Below are 23,545 nucleotides of genomic sequence, written 5' to 3'. Positions count from 1 at the left end.
AGATTTGAGTGCTACCCCTGAGAAGGGCAGAACTCTCTCATACACATGCCAATATTGTCCCAGGTATATGCAATTAGACCAGACCACTGCACAAAACAGTTCTTACTATAACGTCCAAGATCAGCACGAAATTGCATGCATTGAGTTGCTTGCTACTAGAAAATTGAACTTTCTGCCAATTGCTATCAGCCAACATCCACTATCTAATCAAGCACTTGTTTTTAAACCTACTTTTGATTTTTTATTCTCCAGCATAAACTGCCTTCTATAGTTTTGTTATCCCCATTATGTAGTCGCTTTATTTCACAAAAAGATACTCTGCCTGCTTTTTTTTCTGTAGCTACAAAGTACTTCCACTAGATGCCTTGGTAGCACAAGGCACTTAAATAAGTCCAAAAACCACTTTATGTTGCCATAAAAAGAGAGCTCCAGAATAATGTGAAAAATGCTGATACATACACAAATACCTCAAAGGATGTGGCCCACTATTATCCCACTTTATAAACACACCTGTAGTACCAGCCAAAATTTCCACACTGTGATAAAAAAAAAGGGAAAAAAAGCCAGCTACTGTGCATTTTTGGAAAAGAAAGGAGCTAGAGCTATTTAGTCACACTGCATTTAACACCACTGATTCTGATGCAAATGACTCTAAGGTACTTTCAAAAATTAAGAAAAAAACATTTCTTACATGTAGACTTTTAAGACAAGGTCATCCTTTGAATCTCCTGCCAGCAAATCTGCAATACTGAGGACTGCACAACCAAAGGGCCGTCTATATTGGACATTGCAGGCATTCTTCTTTTCTCCAGCTCCCATTCGTCCTGCCAAACAAAACACATATTTGATGCATAATCCATGGAACTGTGTCTCTCCAAACCACAGAAGGGAGGCAGCAAGCAATCCAGCTCAGACAATGCCAAGCGTGCTCCCATTGGGAACCTACCTGGTCCATCTCTGTGCTGCACTCAGACAGCAAAAGGTACAGCCAGCAAGTCCACTGAGTATGTGGTGATCTCAAATGGCCTCAGACCAGAGGCTCTGCTCATCCTCTCACGACCTTCACTCAGCAAACACCACTTTGTAACACCCAGTCATAGAATCCTCATGACACTATCAAATTAAACTTAGAGTTCAGACATGACAGAGTGTTCAAGGTTTGCTGTCTGGTAAGAATAATATTACCATGGCTGTTGCTACCCATCATTTATGTGAGAGGTGTGATTGAACCACTACAATTTGGTAATCAAATGCTGTTTCCTTATAGGCAACTGGAAAGCAAGGGGATAATTGACCAGTTGCAGAAAAATAAAGAAAAGACAAAACACAGAGAGAAAAGATGACAAAGAACAGGAAAAAAAATTTATGGTAAGGAAAGAAAGAAGGCAGTCAAGGAAAAGAGATTTGAAACAAAATATTTTTATAGCCTTTTCTATTTGATTTAAATACAATTTATCAATCTTCCCACTGTGTTCCTGGCATTTGAAACTGCCCCCTTTCTATCAATTTTATTCAATTGTGCACTAGCAGTTATGTATCTTTCCCACCAAGTCTTAATTTCTGTCAAAAAACCCCCTATGGCTGCAGTTGCTGCAGGGCAAGGTCTCCTCCAAATATCCCTATGCATCACAGCAGCTTGAAGAGTAATTGTTCATTTTCACACCACAAAGCAGATAAATGTTATTTTAATTTTTTAATATTTCAGTGGTTCACATATAAACTTGACTGTGAATATATCTGAAACTTATAAACTTGAAAAATCCTAGTCTTTAATATTTTTTAAACATTTATTCTTCTAACTGTACTTACATCAGAATTCACCATACCTTTTATAAAATCTTGCAAAAAAAAGAACACTGTATTTTGATGAAATATCAAATTAGCATAAAAATGCACAATTATTTTCTCACAGCTGAAAAATAAAGAAACAATTCAGTAACAATTTGTTACATTGTAACAAATTGTTTCTGAACTCAGCATACGTTACAGTGACTATACTTCAAACCAAAATGCCTTTCAAAAATAGGAAGAAAAGTTATATTTAGTACTGCACTGATGCAACTAGAGGCAGTTTACAAAGAAAATAGATCTAAGAGGTCAGAAGTAGACCCAAAGATTATTGCTTCACATCAGTACAGCCCAGAGGACTTCTTAAAACAAGTACACAAACATACTCTTTTCTTCTCCTCCACTTTTTTTTCTAGAGGGCTTGATATCTGTCCATAGCATCAGAGATTAAAATTTTTATGAAATATTGTCCATTTTTTTTCACCTCTCCCCCTTTTTAAAGGAGTCAGGGAGAAAACAAAGTTTATCTGAACAATATCAGATATACATCAGATACAAATGAGGTACACTAAATGTCCATACAAGATTTTCTATGTTCAAAGGATGCTTGAAATTACACTTGAGAACAAGAGTGGACTCCCCAGTGACAACTCCATCATCTTAACACAGTTCATCTTTGACACTTCCATTTTGTTTTGTGATAGTAACAAAGCATCTAAACTCAGTTAGCAGTATACTTGATAAATAACATAAAACAATGCTGAGAAATGCAAGCAAATTTCCAACAAAAACCAGGCATTTTCTTTTCCAAAAGTTTGTTCAAAAATCTAGCTGTTATAGCAAATCCAAAAGCTAGCCCCAAGCAGTTTTCTTTTATTTACTGCCATATGTCTAACAAATAAAACCTTATACCTACCTATTCGGATAATGTGCACAGTGATATAGATGTCCTTCCTGAGTTCACTGCTACCCAAATCCTGCACAAGATCAGAACCTCATTATTCATGGCTCCTGATTAACATGCAACATTTAAAGAGACCTGTACACACTGCTTTCACTGACAGTGAGTTCATTTATGCAACATTAACAAATCCTTTCAACATTGTAAACTGGCAGCCATGCACTCAAAATGAGCATCCTAAAATATCGTGGTTAGAATTTGCTGTAATGTCGCAAAATCAGTGGAAGGGCACAAGAGACTTGCTGTGTGCCTTGAACAGTAGGGCTGCATTCGTGGAATTCCAAATATTCTGGAAGTACAGAGAGTGCTGCACAAACAATTGTTTGGGTGTAAAAAGCACAAGGAGGAAACATAACTGGTCTTTGTTGCAGAGAGAATGAGTGGTACGTATACCTACATGGAAGTTCAATGAGTGTCCACATACTGCCATGAAACATTCAAACTGGGGGTTCACCCATATCCTGCAGCCCCTCAAACCAGCCTGCTGAGTTGATGTTCACTGCAACGTACAAGCTTAGAGAGCAGCTCTGATGCAACCACACAATAACAATTTAATCTAATTTCTATTCTCAACATCCAGCACAAAGAAATATTGAGATCAGGAAGAACTCACCACAAAGAGAGAACAGTGTCTTTCAGGCTTTTCTGGACATTTTGGCAAACCATTTCTATTCAGTCTTAAAAAAAATCTTTCACTGTAAGAAAACAAATATGACAGATATGTTGAACAATACAGCAAAAGTAGATCTCATTTTAATCTTATTTCCAGATGCAACCTTTCTCAAGATAAAAAAAAAAGAAATAATTTCTTTCTGGAAGTCTCAGATGTATGAATGCAAAACAAAAGGGAGACACTAGTGAAGGGTGGTGATTAACTTAATCACCTACGAAAATTACTAAAAACTCAATACAAAATAGAAGACTGATTGTCATTTGGAAGAATGACATTGTACATCGTCGTACACAGAGAAACACAAGCAATAAAATCCATTTATCCTAAAACTAAAATTAGATGTGTAGTAAGTTGGTATTGATTCTTGCTAAACAAATGTCAACATTGCTGTGTTTGTATTCAGCCAATATTTTTTTTCATATGTAGGATGATGATTGTAGGAGACATTTTTCTTACACAACTCTCTTAAAACCTCTTACTACAATACACTGATTTTAGCAGTTTTGTATGAGTCTTGAAAGTTCCAGCAGGGCAAATGTAATTTTTAAAACCCTGTTTTGCAATCTACTGTGGGGTGTTAAATGCTACAGCTGATACAAATATTAATACTGCTAGTATGGAGATGCAGAGAACTCTTATTTCCAAATAGAAGAGGGCATAAGAGCACACTGGAAGAACAATTTTCTTTTTTTATATATATTTCCATTAGATAGCAGAATTTATGGATAAACTCTATGCAAACCTGGCAATTCTTGCATGGCAATATTATGAAAAGCCAGCCTTCCATGTTCTGGATAATTTTTTCTAAGACACAGCCTCATAATAAATGTAACAATCATATTTCTGTAGTGAGAGATGTGGAAGATGGGAAAGGCAAGTAAGTGTTATAGACTTAACTTCACTCTCTCACCCCCAGCCCCAGCTGGCAAGGCACATGAGTCTGGATGTCCTGTAATGCTCAATCAGAAATAAAATTTCATAAGTACACCTAATTTTTTTTCTCAGCTTTATACACATCTTCTGCTTATTCCAGAAGCTAAACATGGTTTACCACTGGTCTACATCAAGCATAGCTTTTCAAAATGCAGCTGGAAAATCACTAGGAATATGTTGGATAAGATCCATCTCAATAGAGACTAATTAAATCTTTATTGCACCAGTATTTGCCTTGTAGAAAATCTGCATTGATCACTCACAGAATCAGTCATTCACATTAAAAGGGACCTCAAAGGGCCTCTACATCCATAGTTCTGCTCAGAGGGGGTCAGCTATCAGGTCAGATTAGCTTGCTCAGAGATTTAGCCAGTTGGGCCATGAAATCTTCCGCTATAGAAACCACAAAGGCTCTCTGGAAAACCCATTCCAGGGTCTGACTGTCCTCAACTTTTTCTTTATATCCAGATGCATACCTAACTTCAGTCTGTATCCCTTGTCCCTCACTGTCCCACCACCAATGTTACTGATCTTCTTGTAGGTAAATGGGGACAAACTTTTTACCGGGGACTGTTGCCATGGGACAAGGGATAATGACTATAAACTAAAAGAGGATTGATCCAGACTAGAAATAAGAAAGAATTTTTTACAATGGCAGTGGTAAAACACTGGAACAAGTTTTCCAGTGAGGTAATAGATGTCCCACCATGGAAATACTCAGTCGGGTTGGACAGGTTCTGACCAGCAAGACTCCAAGGCTATGATCTTGAAGGACTTTTCCAACGTTAATGATTCTTTGATGATGTCTCAGCTTGTTGCAAAGGGGCTGAATTAGATGACCTTTAAAGGTATCTTCTCACCCAAAACATTCTATGTATCTGTGATTATTATGTGATTTAGTTCCCCTCAAAACTATTTCTTCTCCAGTCTGAACAAGATCCACTGCCTCAACCTGACCTCCCAGTGCAGGAGCTCCTGCCCACAAACAACATGAAGCCTTCTGCTGAATTCACTTCAGCTCATTAATGTTGGTCTTGAAGGACCCAAAAGGGTCCTTCATATTAGGTCCATTAATATTGGTCTTGAAGGACCATGGTCTGACCAGGGCTGAGCAGGGGATGATCACTTCCCATAAGCAGCTGGCTGTGTTCCTGTTGACACAACTCAAGATGCTGTAACACTCAAGAGCACACTTCTTGAGAGCTATTTCTGGAGAACTCTTTATGCTTTTTTGTGCCAGCTATCCAGGCTGAACAAGTAAATATTTAAGACTTTCTTAATGAGATTCTTTGAAAACTTTTATGCAATCTTCAACTGTACAGCTTTTTTATGAGACACCATAAAAGGCAGAGCCTAAATAACAGTAGAGTGGCACTCACATGTCAAAGTATGTGAAAATGTTATTTCTTCAACAAAATGCTATTTTTCTCATTCACTTTTTATGATACAGCAAACTTCTGCAGCTTAGGTCTCCATGAGAACAATAAAATTGAGTTTTACAGACTGTTTATGTAATTGTATTTTTACAGAGGAACAAGCTGGTATTTTGCCATTGATTTACAACTGGTTTCAAAATAATTATGCCTTTTCATTTAGAATTTAGCTAATTTGCAATACTGGAAAACACAGTAAAAAAAAATGCAGAGCTTTGTTTATAAGTCTCACACAAAATCACTGTAAATTGAACAATAATTATTAATTATGTTGCCAAAGTAGCTAAAGTTTTAGGAATGCATTATCTGTGGCACCACTCCAAACTGGATACAAATGAAAAAGTCTGTTCCAGAAGTAACAGAGCTTCTGTGCACTTGGTATGTGTCAATAAAATTTGGCCAGTAAAGGGTTGGTCAGTAAAGGGGATTCTGAATTTCACCACTTTATCTTCAGTCTATATAACAATTTGAAAGAAATACGTACATACATATACATCACATCTCACTATGTTTTTGTCTTTAAAACAAATGCTAGGTATGTTGGTTCAAAGAAAAATAGCATTCATAAGCTATCTTCATAATTTACTTATTAACTGGGAAATTGGGAGTGTATTCTGTATTTAATTAAGTTTATATTCCACACAAACAAAGGCACATCTTTTGAAGGCTTTCTATTCACTATCCACTACAATATGAAATTTTCAAGCTCTGCTTATACTCACAGATCATGAGATTATGATTCACAACACAACTAAAAGCCAAAGACTTCTGAGATGCCACAAAGAAATATAGTGATTGCAACAGATATGTAATGGCTATGCAGATCTACTTTCCTCATTTGCATTTGAAATTTTCTTTCACTGAAGCAGAGGACTCAGTGGAAATGAAAAAAGCAAACCAAAAACAACAACGACAACAACAAAAATCATAATCCTTGCTTGGTGCTTTATGATAGCTTTTTTTTTTTCACTAGAAACATACGACAGAACCAGTTACACCTCGGATTAAAATGGTTATCTTTGAACACTTCCAGGGAGCAAATGCAAGCAGTTAGACTTGTGAGATTACAAGACCAAAATGGCAATGTTATATCTACGTACATAGAGCATGGGCATTTATAAACCATTTCAAAGGATTTCTGTAGAGACCAACAGGTTGGAAAAAGTGCAAAGTAAACAGCCTTCATAAAACAAAATAAAGACAGCCTTCCCAAGATCTGAAAGCTTGGCTTCGAACAGCAGTAAAAATCTCAGAAGGTTGAACCTAGAGCCAGTATGCCACTGCACAGCAGTTTTCTCAGCAGGCAGCTACACATACATAGATGCAGCAAATATACACAGCAGTACCACAAAACAGAAATACCTCTTCTTTGTATTAAGACAACTCGGTTTTCGTTTGTACTACAACGAGCTTCCCATGAGCACCAATCTCGCCACTTAAACATGTCATACAGATTTAAACTCAGCTGTCTTCCCACTGAAAATAAGGAAATAACTAATGCTGGAGAGATTAATTTAAGAAGGTCAACAAGGGATTTTTGTACTGTAACTTCTCATGCATTAGCAGAGTAACAACATGTTCCAAATCTGCAGGCTTAACAGATGCATTTTAAAGGAAAATGGCTGAAAACTGTTCTATTTTCATATGTGACCCCTATTTCCTTAGTATTAGCAGGAAAATATTACCAGTCACATGGTACCAGTCTAGACAGATTGCTTGCTCTATGATTTATAAACACACTATCAAAAAAAAAAAAAATCTGGCCAGATTTATACCACATGGCATATTCTTGTGGCAAAACTATGACATCAAATAGTCATAATTCTCAGTAGAGCTCCACTTTCAGACATCTTTATAAATGCTCTCTACTTGAAAATCGGTTTCAGTGATTTCCAAAGTAATAAATGAGGAGCAATAAGAGAATTCTGCTACATAATTCACCACCTCAAGTTTATTACATTCCACAACACGGATTGTCAATGGCTGTTCAGTAGGAACTTGAATCTCAATTGATTTCATTTACAGCTAAAGGCTCAGTGGTTTTGTAAAACCCAGATCAGACACAAAATGTTACCCTCACACTTAGTGGGGAAATACAGAGGAATGTTGTACAACATATCATAAGTTACTGAAAGATCATACAGCCTTCAAGTATATCCTTAACCAGAGAAAAACTGAATGATAAATGTGCCAACATGACTTAGCAGTACCAGCTGATTCACTGTAAGTCAGGTCCTGTATTGCATCTGTTATGCACTTAAAAAAACATTCCCAAATTTCTAACTGTAAAATATAAGACAATAAGCAAAGGGGAATGGAAAAGGAAGAATGAGTACTATAAAAATATCAGCCAATTTCAGATAAAGATCAAAGCAAAAATACTAACAAAAAACCACAAAACAATCTTATTACGGTACATCGAAGCTTATCTGCTATGCTGACAACATGAGGGAAGAAGAAGCAGAAAGCATTCAAAGAATGTTCATAGATTTCTGCAGTGGAGCCCAATTTTCCTTGGCTAGCTGTACAGTTAACAAGGAAAAAAGAAAGCAGAAAAGGGGATTGGAGGAAAAGCAAAACAGATTTACATAGTTAAATCAAGCTCCTGCTCTCATCCTCTTTATTAACTGAAGACAGCCTTGAGAAATTAGATTTTATTACAGATTTTATGAACATAACCTATATTATTTTAGATATTTGCACCTGTATTTGAAATGAAAGATGGCATCACACATTTCTTAAAAGAGTTAGAAAGCAGTAACTTGAAATTACTTTTTATGACGTACCAGGAGCCAGAGGAAGATGACAGTTTAAAAACAGAAAATGTTTTTAGGAATCTATCAGCGTGTATTTACAATTAAAGAAAAAACGTATACCAGAAGCTGAAGCCTTCACTGATCTTAGTCTGCCACCAGGGATAAACATTTTGCATCACAGCATTACCAGTACACAGACCTACAGATCCTTTAAGCTGAATTACAGTCTTGATTATTATCCTAGTCAATGACTGAGCTAACAGCATGGATACAAGAAGATTTGCAGTATCTTTCCCCAAAGATGGAAATTAAACCTGAAGGGAGCAGAAGAAATCGGTAAAGTGAAGGGAAACAATAGCATTTAAGAAAATTCCCCTTCCTCCAACACCTCCTGGCTTTCTACGTATTCAATGTCATTTGGAGGCTTACAAGGAGCACAGATGCATTTTGTGTCAATCCTAACAAGCCTTTTGCTGGTAGCCAGTGTGACTGCAATATGTTCCTCATGAGATGATCTGTAAACCAGCTATATGTGCACACACACACACACACATATACACACACCACTGGTGCTCAATATAGCTCACGGTGACCTGAATCTGGTGCATACATGTCATGGCTGGTTCACATACTCCTACTCCAACACTGCATTTATTTCTGAATGCAGCTAATTGTTTAACCTCCACCAGCCACATGACAGGTCACCTCTTCCATTGTTTTCATCATCAGATTTAAAACAGTTATTTCTCTGTCAGTTTCCAGTTTCTACAACAGAATCAGTAGGAGGGTTACTTGTTAATGCATATGAGTAGCATAACTGATACCACAGGTTTCTCTTGGGTTTGTCTACTTTAAAAATGTGTCAATCTATACCAGCTCAGATCAAAGATCTATATCAGCTAGCACATTTAGTCCAACTACAGCAAGTAGAAAATATTTGAGAAAGAATCTTTAAACAGTTGATAAAAAGGTGGATTTGTTTCACTGAATATGGCTCTTCTTGAGAGGAACTGAGCTATATCATGAAATACAGCTAATTCCTAACACACCCTCACTCCTGGGAGGAATTATAATGTATATAAGGTATAATGAAATGAGGCTTTGTCTACCCATAAAATACAAAACCAAACCTTCTTAGAAGCATTTTCTTGCTAGACTACACTTGTGGCTTTTTTTTAGGAGCTTATTCCTACCATAGCTATCTCATTTTACTTATTCACAACTCCAATTTGTTGTTAAGTCACATCCAGCAGCTCCCATACACAGGCTGAATAGGACAGTCTAGGCTATTAGGCCAAAGAAACACACTTGCTGAAACATCAATTCCTCAAAAAATACTTGAACTAGCCTGAATAAAAATTTTAATTCTCTTGCAATTCAAGAATGGCCAGTATTTAAAGGGCAATTTATCAAAACTGTCTCATTAATGACAATAAATTATACAGCACTGCAAAAAGTCAGATAAAATGAATGACTCATATAAGTGCTGTGGTTTAACCCCAGCTGGGAGCTCAGTCAGCAGCTCACTCCCCTACAGTGGGGTGGGGGACAGAATCAGAAGGGTAGAAGTCACAAAACTTGTGGGTTAATGTAAAGGCAGTCTAGCACATAAAGCAGAAGCCACACACACAAGCAAAGCAAGGAATTCATTCACCACTTCCCATGGGCAGATAGGTATCCAGCCATTCCCAGAAAAACAGGACTCCATGACAGGTAACAGTGAGTGAGGAAGACAAATGCCATTACTCCACTGCCTTTCCTTCTTTTCTGTCCCCAGCATTCTATGCTGAGCATGATGTCCCATGGTGTGAGATATCCATCCCTGTGTTTGGGTCAGCTGAGGTCAGCTATCCTGATTGTATCCCTTTCCAACTCCTTGTGCATCCCCAGCCTCCTCACTGGAAGGGTGAGGAGCAGAAAAGGTCTTAACCTTGTATAAGTTCTGTTCAGAATAGCTAAACCATCTCTGTGCTATCAGCACTGTCCTCAGAACCAATCCAAAATACCAGCTACTGTAAAGAAAATTAACACTACTTCACTCAAAACCAGCACAAAACAGAAACCGAAATACTGAAACTATGAGAACCTCTTACAAAGCAGGATGAAGCATTTTGATCTCCTGGTGTTGTGGGTAACCCAAACTATCATTGCATTCCTGTGGTGGGCACCATCTAGGAAAGCCTCAGATGCCATTTTCCCCTTGTGCCCCTACACGGTCAGCAATGGGGGCCACCATCTCAGGATGGGGAGGCACCTCGCCAGTTTGGGTTCATTCCCCCTTTATTCCCACTTCTTGAGATTTAGCAATTTTGTATCTAGTGAATATTTACTGGGGTTTTGTTTTGCCTGTTGCTGTTCCACTTTTCAGTAAACTGTTATTTTTTCCGCCTTATTGGTGGAAAGGGATTGGTTAAAACTAAGGGGAGGTAACTCATTTTAGAGTGCACACCTCCTTAAATTGTCCTAAACCAAGACACCCAGCAATGAAGGTGAATCTTAATCTGTAGAAAATATCTTCTTAGAGAGGCTACCATAAAGCTAAACATTTGGCAGGATACAATGGTGTCACAAACATTCCTTTCAGACATCTTCTTCCCACTAGATGAATCCTATCTGCTTATACTATTGTTGTTGATGAATATGTAAAACTGAGCTATGAGCAGAATTGGTCAACTGTGAGGGAGTAATAAAATATATATTTGCTACTGATATTGGTAACCCTGCCCATGGCAGGGAGGATGGAACTAGATGATCTTTTTGGTACCCTTCCAATCAAATCCATTCAATGACTGTATAGTATCTGAAAACTAAAAGAAAATAAAATATTAATAAGTACAAAGGAGAAACAGGACAGACCTGTAGAAATACTTGTAACATACAAACCCACTGATTTTGAAATTTCTAATTGGCTCTGCTTTGTTCCTGTGAAGAGTTTCTAAATCCAAAACTGATTTCAGGTCAAAACCTGAAATCAGACTTAGGGAAAGAATAGAAAAGACAAGCAAGCTTGAATACCCATGGGATACCTAAGAGGCTGAATTCCTGTGCTTGATTACGGAATGCTGATTACATTACAGGTCAGTATAATAGCTATAGCAAATGTTTTGCCATGTAAAACAACAAATGACAATGTACTAAACAGGGCACACTGACTGACTGGGCCGGTGCTTCCATGCTCTCACCTCTGGAGGAACTCCACAGCAGGCAGCTCAAGACAGCATTCTCAAGCAAAGAAGCAGAATTCAATTGAGGCACATCCTCCACTTTTCTAGGTTGACTTGGAGCAAGACACAATCTTTTTGCCAATCTCTACTGATAATTCCCACTCTAAAATATCTCCACATCTAGTATCCAGTATTACTACTAAACTACTCCTCCCAAGAAAAAGCTAACAGGCTCTATATGACCTGACTATATTCCTACACATAATAATTTTACTGTGCACAATGAGTAACTGGAAAAAAATTATGCACATTTTCTGAGGGAAAGCTTTTGAAGTTTCTGGAAATTCAGGCTTCTTTTTTAAGGTACTTTTTGTAAGCCAAATTACAGCTGTACTAATACATTCTTGCCTACAAGAGTGGGCAAATTACCATGTATCTTAGAGCTAGTAAAGAAATAATTAAGCCAGCCTATATATTGTGTTTATATAAACATATATCAGTATATAGGATGACATAATTTAAAAAAATAGCAACCACATTCAGAAACGTACATACCAAGTAAGCGATCTAAAGAGGGATTTTTATTCCAAATGCATAAAATTTTGGTACAAGAGTAGTGGCTGCTTTCTCATCAAAGTGACCTTTACATTTCCTTGAGGTGTTTTAACCTTCCTGCTAAAATTAGGACTAACTCTTGAATTCACAGGATGCAAATAAAGCTAGGCTGTTTTTGTTTAATTTTTGCTTCTAAGGAGTAGCAAAGTGACAGAGCAGTAAGTGACTAAACTAGAATGGAGGACTCCTTTAAGAGTCGGCCAGAAAAACCAAGATGCTTAATCTCTCCTGCATCCATGAGGCATACATACATATATATAAATGTATATAAATGTATATATTCATTGATTTTGTGTAATTCGCTGTAGCACAGTTTTAATATTGTGCAAGATTAGATATTTTTGTGAACACAGCACAGGAAATTGAAAACAACACTAAACTACCCTAAGCTGTGATCCACTATGAGTGCAATCATGCTTTTGTGGAAATACTGTAACAGAAAAGTAGCCCTGAGCTAATTCATGGTTCAGGTTCCCATGGGTTGCTCCCTTTATCAGAAATGCTGTTAGTTCCTTTATCTTAAATCCCTGCACTACTGAACAGGCACATCTGCGTGGAAAAAGTCAGGATCCAAGAGGACCTCAAGACAAAAGGCATCCATGGATAATGTGGAGGTATTGGAGCAATAATTTCCAAAGAACAATATGAAATGAAGGTTTAAACACACTAAAAATAGTATTTTATTGGAAATAGGTAGATTATCATCTAATGATAGATTAAAAATTTTAGGAGCACCTGTATTGTGCTCCTAATATAAATAATTCACATTGCTGAAAAAGTACAACAAAGTCCAGTCTGAGCTCTGCCTTTAGTCATAGTTCACACCTCCCAGAAATTCTGTGCTATTGGTACCAGATAATTATGGCTGAGGCACAGTTAAAACATATTCTTAAACAACTCAAAAATACCACATACACTTTTTTCCCCCCAGAATGATACTAATTCTCATAGATAATGTTAGACACAAGCTCCTGTCTTTATGCAGGGTTATTTATTAATAGAGCCCCTGAATTTCCATGACATTCAGAGACGCAATGTGGTGCTGCGTCAACCAAGACTTAAATATCAAACAATCAAATATAGAAAAAGAAACCATATGCAGAAGCAGAAAATCTTAATACCAACTAATGTGCATGCACGTATGCTCATATATAAAAATTTTTTCACCATCTCTCTCCACCTTTTTTACTTGAGATACACTGCACCATTTGAAATCATTTCCAAATCTGGATTTAAAGTGTCCTCATAATTATTTTCCAAACCTAATTTGTTTTCACCTCTGATGTCAGAATAAAATAAAGAAAGAAGAGTCAGAAAAGAAGACGGAAAGTAATAACAGACACACACATCACAGACACCAAGTCAAACATAAACCAGAAATGTGCCCTTGCAGTACAGGAGGACAGTGATATCCTGGGATGCATTAGACAGAGTATTGCCAGCAGGATAAGGGAAGTTATTTCCTTTTCCTCTCTCCTCAGCACTGGTTATACCACACTTGGACATGATTAAGGGACTGGATAAAATGCTCTGACAGCTGGGACTGTTTAGCTTGGAGAAGAGAAAGCTCAGAGGTGATCTTATTAATTAATTGGAATATATCTGAAGAGAGGGTGCAAAGAGGACAGTCAAGCAAATTTCAGTGGTTCCCAGTGAGGCAATGGACATAAACTGAAGCATAGAAGTTCCCAATAAGCACCAGAAAACAAATTCTTTACTGACAGATGGTGTCTGAGCACTGGCACAGGTTGACAAGGGAGGTTGTGAAATCTCCATCCATGGAGATACTTGAGAGCCATCTGGACATGATTCTGGGGAACCAGCTCTAGAGTGGTTAGACCAGATGACTTCTGGACTTTCCTATTAGCTTAACAATTCCATGATATTGTGATTATGTGTAGAGTACCACATACAGGCAGCCCAGACAGACAGCTGGGTCATTTGGGTCTTTATGGAAATATGGTTTTTTACAGTCTTCTCCATCTTCCACCTCTGAAAGTTAGTAACTGCCATGATGCAACATTCTGCCACTGTCTGCTTTCCCAGAAATTCTAAATGACTATAATTAATGAACTATCCCTCACAACAACATGTGGCATGTTTTTTGTGAGCCAGAGGGTCAAGGTTGAAGGTACTGTACCTTTTTATCAACTTCTGTAGCTTTGCAATGAGTACCCACCCCACAGCTTCACAAATATAACCTCCATCTCCGTTGTGGTCTGGAGTTCAACATGACTTAGAAGCAACAAAGAATTTATTTCTGTCTCCTGCATTTAGAGAGCTGATGTCCGGAGTACTGATTCTAAGTAAACTAGATACTGAAAGTCACGTGTAACCTATTTCTGTGCTTAAAATAATATTTAATCTTTGAGCTCCTGTACAAGAGAGATCATAGGGATATATTAGAACAAAGACATCTTGGGTTGTCAGTAGTGAACCTTCAGAGTAGAGAAAATGTATTATTAACTTGATTCAAGGGAATCCAAGCCCTTCCTTGCTGTTGTTAACAGTAATAGTGAGTTGAGTAAACTTAAGAGTGCTGGCTAAAAGTAGGGTTCTTTGAGATGAGCAGTTCTCAGGTTTGAAGATGCTGATGGAGGTTGCCAAATATGTCTTTAAAGATTCTCCTACTATACAAAAATCTTTTCAACATTATTTTGGAATACGGGGGGAAAACTGACAGTATGTTTTTTCAGAAGCTGTTGAAAAAACAGTTGTGTTATGTTGTTTTAAAAACCAGAACACCAAGTAGTGAATATTTTGACTAATTAATGTGGATTTAAGCTTTTGGCAATTGATTTCATTGAATTAAATGAATAACAAAATTGAAATAAGAAATGGATAAAAAGATTTATGATGTGGATGTCACTAAAAGGTGACATTGAGTGTAAAACAAAGGAAGAGTAATCTTATCCTTTGGTATGGTCTGGAGTTTACACAATCATTAAGGATATAATCAAAAGCTCACCAAAAAAAATGCAGTTTGCTTCCACTGGCCTTGTATAAACAGCCTATTCTCTTTGTGCTGTTGAAGAATCTCTTCTCATTTGAGGGCAATATGAGAGTAACAAACAAGGTTGTTCAAGGTGACAGTAAAAGGAGGATTAGCATGCCAACTTATCTCTGCTCCCCACACAGATGGGGCCAGAGGAATCAATCATTTCTGATAAGATGTTCCTATCATATTGACACAGACACAAAGTGGATATCAATGAAAGAAAATCTCAACAGGCTCCATCTTACTCAAGTGCTGCCTTGAAATTTTCCTACTAATAGAACTGTTACTTGGAAAACAAGAACATGATTTAGAATGCTACAGAAGAACTATGGGTCATATTACAGATTTAAGAATTTCTGCAGCAGTATGTTGGCATAAGACAGAAGCACAAACTCTACATAAATGTAAAGGTCAGCAAAGCAAAGCAGGACTGTGAGCAGGAGATGATGCAGCATTTTTATGCATACACATCAATGCCAAGAACAGAGGCCACAGTCTGAACTGAACAAATGTAGGCAGCAGCCTTAACACCTTCCATTCCCTTTTTTCTAATACACTACCCAGTGTTGCTGGTGTTTTCAAAATTCTCCTGAAAAAAGCCCAGGCAAGATCTCTAGATGGTAATGTGCTTAATATATTAATGCAGTCTTATGGCATCTGCATTGGAAAGATAGGAATTTCAGAGGGCATGGGGATAACTTGATTTTTCAAACACAGTCATCTGGTAAATGTTTTCCTTGGACTTTATGGCTTTGGTTTTTTTAGAGCAGCAGAATATTCTTACAGCAACAAATAAAGTTAACACAGCCTCAGTGAATAATGTACATTGTCTAGAAAACAGTTAAGCTCTTATTTTGTCCCTTGCCACTTGTTAAACTGATTCTATTAAAAGCTAATAAGTGAGATCTTTCCAGGATCTGATAAGAAAAAAAAAAAATCAATATATTTTTGATTAAACGATTGGTGTTCCTAGAGCTCCAGTGTAAATGGGCCCCCTGGCTATACTAAGGTCATCACTGTTGAAAAAAATGCTGTATTGAGTAGCTGATATTAGTACATGTGAACAGAAAGCACAGACTGCCATCATTGTCTTTTATTTCTCTGAAAAAGTGCAACTGCAAAATTTATAACTGTGTAACCCTTTTAAGTACTTATCATTGACTTTTTAAGTGTGATCTTACTGCTGAAAGAAAGTTTGTTTCACTACCTTCTGTTTGGGTAAAAGATATCCCCAAAGCCAACAATCATCACCACACTCATACTCTAAATGCTGGGACTCTATAGTCACCTTCATATTCCAAGGAATAGAAAAATTTCTAAAACCTCACATACTACAACTGATTTATAAAGCAGCTAATAAAGAACATCAGAACACAGGACTGTTGTAGTGTGCTGAAATGTTGCAAACTCATTTCCAGTTTTCCTTTGGAGCTGTAACAATGGCCTCTCACCTATTGTTTCTCACATTAAATCAATTGCACTCAGGGCTGTATAATCCCTTTGAACTCTGAAATTGTTTTTGCAATATGATTGTAATAGAAACAATTAAGTCCCTAAGCACAGCTAAATTACTCTGTTTTACAGAACCTTCCCCCATTCAAGCTATGATCCTGTAATATCCATCTTACATGCACTATTTTATGATCTACATGACCAAGTTGAATTAGGTGCTTTTGAAGACAATCTTCTAATCATCTCCACATTTTGTTTCACAAGCTACAGCTATGAGTCCAAACTAGAACATATGCTGCTGCCACTCAGTCCACACAACCACAGATTTAGTCCACAGTAAAATCCTTAAAACATTTGCATGTTAGCATTGGGTCTAGCATGAACTGCTGCTCTACAAACCCACTCCTACTGGCTGGCACTCCTTGCATAAGTAAACAGCAGTCTTAGACTTTCAAACTGTTGATTTCCTGACATCAAAATTAGATTATATAAAAACAAATCTTCAAGGCTCTACACCAAATTGGTAAATCCTTCTGATTTTGCTTTTCTCAAACATTTGTGCAACATGCCAGATTCCAGAACAGATTTTATAAAAGCATTTCTTTAACAACATGAAGTACCAGTACAGATCCAGACAGGGTATGTTTGAGCTCATATACTTTAGGAACAAGTATAAGCTTTAGGAACAGTAAAAGCTCAGCAGTGGTCAGAAAAAAAAGACTGAACTAAAATACAAACAAATGTCATGAGATGTGACCAGGACCTCTTTCAATTTCCAACTAGAGTAACAGCACCTCTCTACAACTGCATATGCTGAAATGCTTCCTTTAGGATTCTATACTAGTGAAATTAGTTCTAAAATTTAAGTGTCATCATTATAGTATTTCACTTTCTTAAAGAACCAAAAATACCCAAGGAACAAGCAAACTGGGCTTCTGACCTTAACAGAAATAAAAGAGGAACAAAAACATATGGTTAGAAGACATAACAGCACATAAACCAAAGAATTTTACTGGAACAAGCCATATGGTTGTACCACGTTAAAGCAGTGCCACTCACAACTTGCTCTACCCCACTCAGGGGCTATTACTGTTCTAGGAAAGAAAACTGCAAAGCAGAAGGAAGGGGAGACAAATGGAACATGATACAAAAACACACCAGGGAAAACTCTAGGAACCACCAGAGGCTGACTTCAGCTGTTTATTGTTAATTTAAGCAATAGCAAAAATCATTCCTAGCAGCTAGTTTAGCCAGAAAATATGAATATATACATATGCATACAGATCAAGTGAAATTAGCATGCACCAATTAAGTAGAAAATGAATGACTTACAACTGTAGCCTTAATAAGCATAAGCATGTCATGACTCAGATTTAACCACTTGACTTAAATACTGACAGTTTTTGTGCTTCCATAGAAGTAGAATATTCACATTCAAAAAAAGCCTTTTAGAGTGAGATGGTACACATTAGATAATTATTTTAATATATGAACAGTCTGGAAAATAATATTTTTTATTATTATTGTTTATTAACACCAAGAAAAAATTCATAGATAAACCTGTACTTTATTATTACCCCAAACTCAATACAACAGGACTGCCATTATTGTGGATGTCAACATATTTAGAAACAGTTATTTTTAACAGCAATTTCCAGCAACAAAAGGACAGTCTGTAGAAAAGTACAATCTCATCCTGTCCCAAACAATGGAAAATTATCCAAAAAGAGTATTTACTTCTAGATTAGTAAAGTTGATAGAAAACCATTCCTATTGCCCAAAGTGGGTGCTGATCTCACTAACTTGGGTGTAAGTGAGGCATAACAGCCCTTACCAATCCAGAGAAATCTTTAGATAGAAGTCTGAAAACAAAAAACCGTGAAGCATCACTGATTTTTTCGGTCACTATCTGATATCAGATTTCTGCTCTGGGGAAGTTGCTAATGCCTTTCAAAATCAGTTTTTCACATCTCATGAAGAGCCTATTATCTAATTCTCTGTACATGTTGGAAAAATTATGAGCATTTATATATGCTGTTAAGGATGAAAAAAATGTTTGAGAGTAGTCTAGCTATAAATATACTTAATTTTTCTTTTATTCATAGAAACAGAGAATGGTTTGGATTGCAGCACACCTTAAAGATCATCTAATGATGATGCATTCAAAACACTAAAGGACTATTAAGACACATTATCAAAACCAGAATAACTGTTAAATGATTTTATGGCTTTAGTTTCCATCTCTTTACTTATTTTAAAAGGTGCTATCCTAAAAATGCACTGGTAGGCCCCACAATGAGAGCACCAATGTTTATGTTTAATTAGGTGAATATTCCTTAACTGTATACATTGACTACCACAACATATCTGTTCTATTTAAACTTTAAAAAAACCCTGAACACATAGAGAAAAACAGTAAATTTGTACATATATATATATTTATCAGTTATTTTTGATCTGAGGACCCTAAATCCTTTGCAAATATTTAAGAAATTCAGTGTGGTTTTTCCTATAGATCGCACTCTTAAGGGCTGCTGTCAAAAACTCAGATAACTAATATTGAGAATTTATATTCTGTATGATTTCAATATCAACTCTTTTTGAACTTGAAGCCTCAAACTTTACTGAGATCTAAAACAGTGAAACAGAAAACAAAAAAGAAATAGGATAGATTCAGATCAAAATTACTTCAGGGTACACTGAGCAGCTCCTTAATCAATACCACCATGGATCCTAAGGAGCTATCCAAAATGTCCTAAAGCAGATGCAGACATTTCACCAGCTGAATTGCTTTCTAGGTTTTGCTGACTGTAACTAGCAACTAGTTACTGGAGGTACAATTCACACAAAGATCTTAAGCTTAGATGTCTTTGAATCTGGATTCCAATCCTAGAGTCCATTGATTCATCATGAAACCTTCTGAAATCAGATAAAAAGGAAAGAATTGGTCTGTCTTAATCTTGGCATCTTACTTGTGACTGCAGAAAGACACATCCATCTACACAGATTCCAGAGGTGATGCTGGTGGTCTGCTCCTCCCCCTGCCATCCACCTGAAGACATACTTGTAATTCATTTCAGCACTAATTCATGTCTAGTGAGGCAAAACTACTCAGAGAAACAAAAGATGATGAAGAGGAGCAAATTCTGAATTTAAATGTAGAGCGCTTTGGGGTTTTTCCAAAATTTATTTTTAAATAAAGAGGAACAAGAGTGCAATGTAGGTGAAGAATAGATTTATATTAGTAGGTGTGGTTTTTTTTCTTTAAGAGAAAAAAAGACCCATGTCCAATTTCTCACACTGCCTTTGAATATTCAAACTTACACTTCCTATCTGCCAGAGAATCTGAACTGTCTCTTAATCCACAGCAATTTACATTAAGATATTTTATAAACTGTAAAAGGAATTAAAATTACTACTGTTCCTCTTCTCATCTGCTTGTCTCTACAAAGACAAACAATCTACATCGCATCATGTTGAATCCACTTCTGCATAGAATAATTACTAAATGTAGTTCCTGTGGCAAAACATATGGATCGCAAGAATTAGAAGTTTTTTGCTGACATTCAGGCGCATAGCTTTCTATTTGATATTTAGTTTTTTTTCTATTTTATACATCTGTAGTCTTTTAACCTGTTCTTAGCATGTAATGATACTATATTTCCTTATTACACACTCAACTGTGGTCCCACTAAGCCAATGCAAGAGCTGTTAATACACTGTGCTTTCTCCTCATACCTTGGTTTGCCTCAGTTAGTACAGTATGATTTTTTTCACAGAATCTATAACTGTACAACAAGAAAAAGTTGCACTATCTTTCATTGCTGGAAGTGGATATTTTCTAAGTCTGATAATTTCTTAATATTGCACAAGAAAACTATAGTTTAAAATGGGTTAGGGACAATCCTATTCTTGTGCTATAATACAAAGCTCAGCTACCAAACCGCACATTCCCTACATTATGAAGTACCTTCCTTTTACCTTACTTTCAAAGGCATGGACTTTTCCACAGGGTTTTTTTATTAGTCTGGACTGGAAATACCATTCCTTTTTAGAGAGACTTTCCTCACATCAGTATCTACAATTGCTATTCTGTTTACTGTGACACTTGAACAAATATTGCTGCTCCAACAGTTGAATGTGTGATTCTGATAGCATAACACCAATTAAAAAAAAAAAGCTGTGGAAAAATATATCCAATCAATTATAGAAGTAAAGAGACAATGTTGCTTCTAGTCCTCCAACAATCTTTTAGAGCTGCTATTTTAATTGCATATACCTGAGGTTAGAAAAAATAAAATAGATTTATTAGAGATAGATATGTTGATAAAGAGAAATCTTACTACTGCAGGTCCACCTGAGATGAAGCTAAGTTAGTTTCAAGAAATTCTATTACTAAATCTGAATTCTTTACTCTGTCCAACTGAACTCTTTAGGAGGCTACAGAGCAGACTTGCTTTATGTCAATTTATGTGAGGTAGACAATGGACACTCTATTATGCATTCAAACAGTCTCATTAAAATAAACAGGATCATCCACCTGAGGAAAGCTTGGTACACATACAGTGCTTGCAAAATTTAACATATAAAGCAGCAAAGTCCAAAGAAATAAAGTAAAAAAAATTCTAATCACATAAGCAATGGTTTGGAGAAATACATTTGAAGTAATTTAGAGGCATATACTCCTATTTTCATCTGTGCTAGTAGCAAGTTTCATCTGTTCTTTTCATTGCAATATTCTACAGGACCAAAAACGATGACTTGGGAAACCAATGGACAAATGACAGATCCTAAGATGTAAGGATCTGTACTACAGTACACACAGCTTTTGGCCAGCACTTCTGCTAGAAATGAGCAGAAGAGTTGGAGCATCCAAGCTCCTCAACGCCTCTGCTGCCCAAAGGCTTTGGCATCATTGCAGGGCAAGGACTGCAGGGGCTGGGGACACTGTCTCCTCTCATGCACCAGCATTCTTCTGAGGGAGATTGATCATGTCAAGCATGCATCAGCAAGGGCCTAAAGATGTCTGAATATCCCACCCACTTGTATAGAATAAAAAATATACATTGTACCATACTGTTGTGCACCACAACCAACCAGCTTTGGTTTAAGTCTGTAACAAACTGGTTAAGTCACTTCCACGTCTAGTCCAGACAGACCATATAAGGATCCATCTTGGACATCTCTGCATTCCAGAGTTCATTCTGTGATATATACCTCGCATTTAATTTGTTCTTGTGAAAGCTCTCTTAGGTTTAGCTTTTCCAGTATGTTGAGAAGTCTCTGTTTGCTTCTTGGGAAGGTTTTTTTGTTGTGTTTGTTGGGGGTTTTTGTGTTACAGTATGGTATGTTTGTTTGAATTGCAGATGGTGCAAACTACCTTCACAAAGCTTATCCTGTCATTCCCCCCATACCGTAGAAGGCAGTTTGGATTTGTAAGAACACATTTCTTCAAGGCTTGCCAGTAATGGGATGAGGAAGTTCACAGCTGCTGAAAACAGACACTGGAGTCAGGAATCAATAGCTAAAGGTCAGATCACAGCAAGCACGTGAGAAACAGCTCTAGAATTTGTGCTTTCATGTAACACGAAATCAAATCCATTTGCTTTCACACCACCACCACTGCCTTGACCTTGTTTTCAGCAATCCATATCACCCCAAATTGTTTTCTGTCAGAGTCTGCAGCTCTCTTGTAAATCTATCACCTGCTGTGGCATTCATTGGAGTGAACACAAACAACATGTCCTGATGCGCATTTAATTCTCAGAAACGACAGGAAACTGAATTTTCGTGACGACTGTCTGAAGCGCAGGCCAGAATGAAATGTCAGTATTTAACAGCTAACACTGCAACACTAGCTGTGTATACATGATCTCACTAACCATAAAAGTTAATGTACTCAATATACTCTTCTTTCAAAGTACTGGTTACTTATTTTGCCTGCACTGCAAAGCACAGACATAATTTTATTGAATTCAGCCCAACTTCCATATAGCTCCCCAAATTCTTATTGCCATATTTAAGACAATAGCTGTGGAAAGGATTCAGGCTGGAGAAGTTCACAGCAAACTGCCTCCTGTGGGAGGGCCCTCCAGGCTGCAGCAGAGGAAGAGTGAAGAGTCCTCCCCTGGAGGAGGAGGGAGTGGCAGAGACAGTGTTTGACCAACTGACCACAGGTCCAATTTCTAGTCCCCTGTACTGCCAGGGTGGACAAAGGAGAGAAAATCAGGAATGAAGCTGAGCACAGGAAGAAGGGAGAAGAGGGAAGGAAGATGTTTGAAGTTTTGGGTTTATTTCTCATTATCCTACTGTGATTGGTAATAAATTAATTTTCCCCATGTCAGGTCTGTTTTATCTGTGACAGTAATTGGTGAGTGATCTCTCCCTGTCCTTATCTTGACCTGTGAGCCTTTTGTTCTATTTTCTGTCCCCTATCCAGATGAGGAGGGGAGTGACAGGGTGACCGTGGCTGGCTGGAGGCCAGGGTCAACCCGCCACACCCATCACCACTGCACAGCCATTTAATGGCTCAGACTTCCTGGCATATTCCTCAAACAGAACTTACTGAGCTCTTGCACTAACTGTACTCTCCTCCTGTACTCATATTTATTAAATGCACAGTGGTTTCACTACTCATCACTCCCATGTGCATTCTGAAAATAGAAGTAGCTACTGAACATTTTAAAAATCAAAGTTTATCAGGTCTCCAACAGAATTTAAACTCTAGGACAGAATGATTTTGACAGTTTCACTGAAGAACCAGCAAAGGCTC

General features: G+C 37.2%; 1 protein-coding gene and 1 long non-coding RNA gene across 6 annotated transcripts in view; one reads left to right on the top strand and one right to left on the bottom strand.

The window, feature by feature from the left end:
* The window catches only part of DOCK4 (dedicator of cytokinesis 4), a 224,731-nt gene that overhangs the window by 109,123 nt on the left and 92,063 nt on the right, over positions 1-23,545 (bottom strand). For all 5 annotated transcript variants that reach the window (XM_064422379.1, XM_064422377.1, XM_064422380.1 and 2 more), the window contains exons 9-11: positions 3,363-3,444; positions 2,705-2,765; positions 692-824 (exon numbers count right to left, since the gene is read on the bottom strand). In XM_064422379.1, coding sequence (XP_064278449.1) covers positions 692-824; positions 2,705-2,765; positions 3,363-3,444 — 276 coding nt within the window. The remainder of the gene's footprint in view (positions 1-691; positions 825-2,704; positions 2,766-3,362; positions 3,445-23,545) is intronic.
* On the top strand, positions 820-22,618 carry LOC135301883 (uncharacterized). Its single transcript, XR_010363619.1, has 3 exons — positions 820-982; positions 1,268-1,368; positions 22,140-22,618. It is a non-coding gene; the product is annotated as an uncharacterized LOC135301883 (long non-coding RNA).

This window comes from Passer domesticus, chromosome 5, assembly GCF_036417665.1.
Source record: "Passer domesticus isolate bPasDom1 chromosome 5, bPasDom1.hap1, whole genome shotgun sequence".
Taxonomy (NCBI): Eukaryota; Metazoa; Chordata; class Aves; order Passeriformes; family Passeridae; genus Passer; species Passer domesticus.
The sequence above is the reverse complement of the archived record's forward strand: the minus strand, read 5'-3'. Positions and strand labels throughout refer to the sequence as shown.